General features: G+C 42.0%; 1 protein-coding gene across 1 annotated transcript in view; it reads left to right on the top strand.

Annotated features, from left to right (window-relative positions):
• Window positions 1-2,700: 2,700 nt before the first annotated feature.
• The window catches only part of igsf8 (immunoglobulin superfamily, member 8), a 17,302-nt gene continuing 16,294 nt past the window's right edge, over window positions 2,701-3,708 (top strand). The window contains exon 1 of the mRNA XM_036950865.2: window positions 2,701-3,288. Within this exon, the coding sequence (XP_036806760.1) occupies window positions 3,234-3,288 (55 nt within the window). The 5' untranslated portion in view covers window positions 2,701-3,233. The remainder of the gene's footprint in view (window positions 3,289-3,708) is intronic.

The following is a 3,708-nucleotide window of genomic DNA, read 5'->3' as shown; positions in this document are numbered from 1 at the left end:
AGTCCCTGTCTGTAATATCTGGTGTTACCATAACTAGTCACTGTCTGTAATATCTGGTGTTACCATAACTAGTCTCTGTCTGTAATATCTGGTGCTACCATAACTAGTCCCTGTCTGTAATATCTGGTGTTACCATAACTAGTCCCTGTCTGTAATATCTGGTGTTACCATAACTAGTCTCTGTCTGTAATATCTGGTGCTGTTACAACTAGTCCCTGTCTGTAATATCTGGTGCTGTTACAACTAGTCCCTGTCTGTAATATCTGGTGCTACCATAACTAGTCCCTGTCTGTAATATCTGCTGTTACCATAACTAGTCCCTGTCTGTAATATCTGGTGCTACCATAACTAGTTCCTGTCTGTAATATCTGGTGTTACCATAACTAGTCCCTGTCTGTAATATCTGGTGTTACCATAACTAGTCTCTGTCTGTAATATCTGGTGCCACCATAACTAGTCCCTGTCTGTAATATCTGGTGCTACCATAACTAGTCCCTGTCTGTAATATCTGGTGCTGTTACAACTAGTCCCTGTCTGTAATATCTGGTGCTACCATAACTAGTTCCTGTCTGTAATATCTGGTGTTACCATAACTAGTCCCTGTCTGTAATATCTGGTGTTACCATAACTAGTCCCTGTCTGTAATATATGGTGCCACCATAACTAGTCCCTGTCTGTAATATCTGGTGCCACCATAACTAGTCCCTGTCTGTAATATCTGGTGTTACCATAACTAGTCCCTGTCTGTAATATCTGCTGCTGTTACAACTAGTCCCTGTCTGTAATATCTGGTGCTACCATAACTAGTCCCTGTCTGTAATATCTGGTGTTACCATAACTAGTCTCTGTCTGTAATATCTGGTGTTACCATAACTAGTCCCTGTCTGTAATATCTGGTGTTACCATAACTAGTCCCTGTCTGTAATATATGGTGCCACCATAACTAGTCCCTGTCTGTAATATCTGGTGCCACCATAACTAGTCCCTGTCTGTAATATCTGGGGTTACCATAACTAGTCCCTGTCTGTAATATCTGCTGCTGTTACAACTAGTCCCTGTCTGTAATATCTGGTGCTACCATAACTAGTCCCTGTCTGTAATATCTGGTGTTACCATAACTAGTCTCTGTCTGTAATATCTGGTGTTACCATAACTAGTCCCTGTCTGTAATATCTGGTGTTACCATAACTAGTCTCTGTCTGTAATATCTGGTGCCACCATAACTAGTCCCTGTCTGTAATATCTGGTGCTACCATAACTAGTCCCTGTCTGTAATATCTGGTGCTGTTACAACTAGTCCCTGTCTGTAATATCTGGTGTTACCATAACTAGCCCCTGTCTGTAATATCTGGTGTTACCATAACTAGTCCCTATCTGTAATATCTGGTGCTGTTACAACTAGTCCCTGTCTGTAATATCTGTTGTTACCATAACTAGTCCCTGTCTGTAATATCTGGTGTTACCATAATTAGTCCCTGTCTGTAATATCTGGTGTTACCATAACTAGTCCCTGTCTGTAATATCTGGTGTTACCATAACTAGTCCCTGTCTGTAATATCTGGTGCTACCATAACTAGTCCCTGTCTGTAATATCTGGTGCTACCATAACTAGTCCATGTCTGTAATATCTGGTGTTACCCTAACTAGTCCCTGTCTGTAATATCTGGTGCTACCATAACTAGTCCCTGTCTGTAATATCTGGTGTTACCATAACTAGTCTCTGTCTTTAATATCTGGTGTTACCATAACTAGTCCCTGTCTGTAATATCTGGTGCTACCATAACTAGTCCCTGTCTGTAATATCTGGTGTTACCATAACTAGTCCCTGTCTGTAATATCTGGTGCTGTTACAACTAGTCCCTGTCTGTAATATCTGGTGTTACCATAACTAGTCACTGTCTGTAATATCTGGTGTTACCATAACTAGTCCCTGTCTGTAATATCTATGTTACCATAACTAGTCTCTGTCTGTAATATCTGGTGTTACCATAACTAGTCCCTGTCTGTAATATCTGGTGCTGGTCTTATTAACATGATCATGTAATTATTACAATGCTTATTGTGATAATAGTAATGTTCTAGTTTATGGGAGAGACGATTTTAATCCTGCCTTTAAAGGCAACATCTTTGTAGGTTGGGACACCGTCTGTAGTCTAGCCTGTTTCTCCCATAATGATTGGAACAAACTTTTTTTCTTCTGGAAATAATGCATTGGGCAGGATACATCGGTCATTGTATTCCACAGAGGATCATAGTGGCGTCTAGTAGCCAAAATACAATTTTGGCATGGCCAGCGTCACTGGAGGCTTCCACCATTTTAATGTAGTCGACTGCGTGTGATTTACAGCTTTATTGCATATCCCTCTTGATGACCCTGTTGGAGTCATGTTCAGCCGTGTCATCAGGAGGGATCAGTCAATCGTGAAAAAAAATGGACTACTTCAAAATGGAGATTGCCTCAACGGCGGCTGCAAGTGGGTTCACAGACGCCATATTTCGCAACAATATAGGGATGCTTTCTCTATCATTCTCTATGTTGCATACAAAACAGTGGACAGGCACGGGAGGCGGGGCCGCCCTAGATTCTGGCGCCGATTCGGAGCTATATGGACGAGCTGATTGGTTTAACCAATTTCAGCGCATTCCGTTTTCATTGGCTTATAAATGTAATCTATTGTTTTTGTCGGCCAATGATTCGCTGTCTTGTATTTGATGGTTTTCCTCGCCAGAAACCCTTCCTTCACTACGGAGTCCCCCCATTGCCCCACCCTCCCTTGCCTCTCCCTCCCTTGCCCCCTGTGATACCAACAGCGATCGCATTCGGACAGCATGTTGGATGGAAAAGGCTGCTCAGGCAAATATTTAGCTAGCGAAAAAATGAATTGGTCATTACGTGTGCGAAATATTATTTAGGCTATTCCGGTTTACAAAGACGGCATTCTAATGCAAGAGAAAGTATTGAATGTGTAATAGCTACAGTGGATGAATATTATTAGCTTGAATGGTTGGCTAGCTAGCTAAACATCGGGACTACTAAATCAACATTGCATTGTAGCCGATCGGATATTTCAACGTTCCATAATGTAATGTCAAGTGGATTGCAACGTTACATTGATGTTGATGTGTCATTGATTGAACTGAACGAGAGAGGGAATGTATCCGGATACAACCACAGAGACGAGTAGAGGAATTTGAATCGCCATAATCCATCTGCAGCAGGGGCATCGGGACGGATGATGATGATGGCTTCGTGGCGATGGACAGCAGCTCTCATCTGTTTACAGTGGGGTGAGTCATTTCTCAGAGCGCTCTCTAACCCAGCTACTAGGCCTACCTGCTAATGTTTCCTACAACGTGCCCTAAAACCGTGTGCCATCTGTCAGTTGGGCTATTGTATGGTGAGGTAACATTTTGTCCCAACGCAGCCTGGCATATGGTCTGATTAATGTTCCTATTATTGCATGCGTTGGATATCAGTAGAGATCTGTTGTTGTCATCTGACATATAGAGTTTTTTTGTTGTAATTTTCTACAACTCGTTTTAAGCTCTTTCGAAATGTATTAGTGGTCGGTGAATTTACAGCCCAGTCTCCTATTGCACTAGTCTCTCTCTCTCTCTCTCGCTCTCTCTCTCTCTCTCTCTCTCTCTCTCTCTCTCTCTCTCTCTCTCAGCACAGGAATTTAATCTACACATGAAAACATGAATTGA

The sequence above is a fragment of the Oncorhynchus mykiss genome, chromosome 17 (assembly GCF_057628025.1).
Source record: "Oncorhynchus mykiss isolate SJ-2025 chromosome 17, ASM5762802v1, whole genome shotgun sequence".
NCBI classification, from domain to species: Eukaryota; Metazoa; Chordata; class Actinopteri; order Salmoniformes; family Salmonidae; genus Oncorhynchus; species Oncorhynchus mykiss.
Note: the sequence above shows the minus strand (reverse complement) of the source record. Positions and strands in the feature narration are given on the sequence as shown.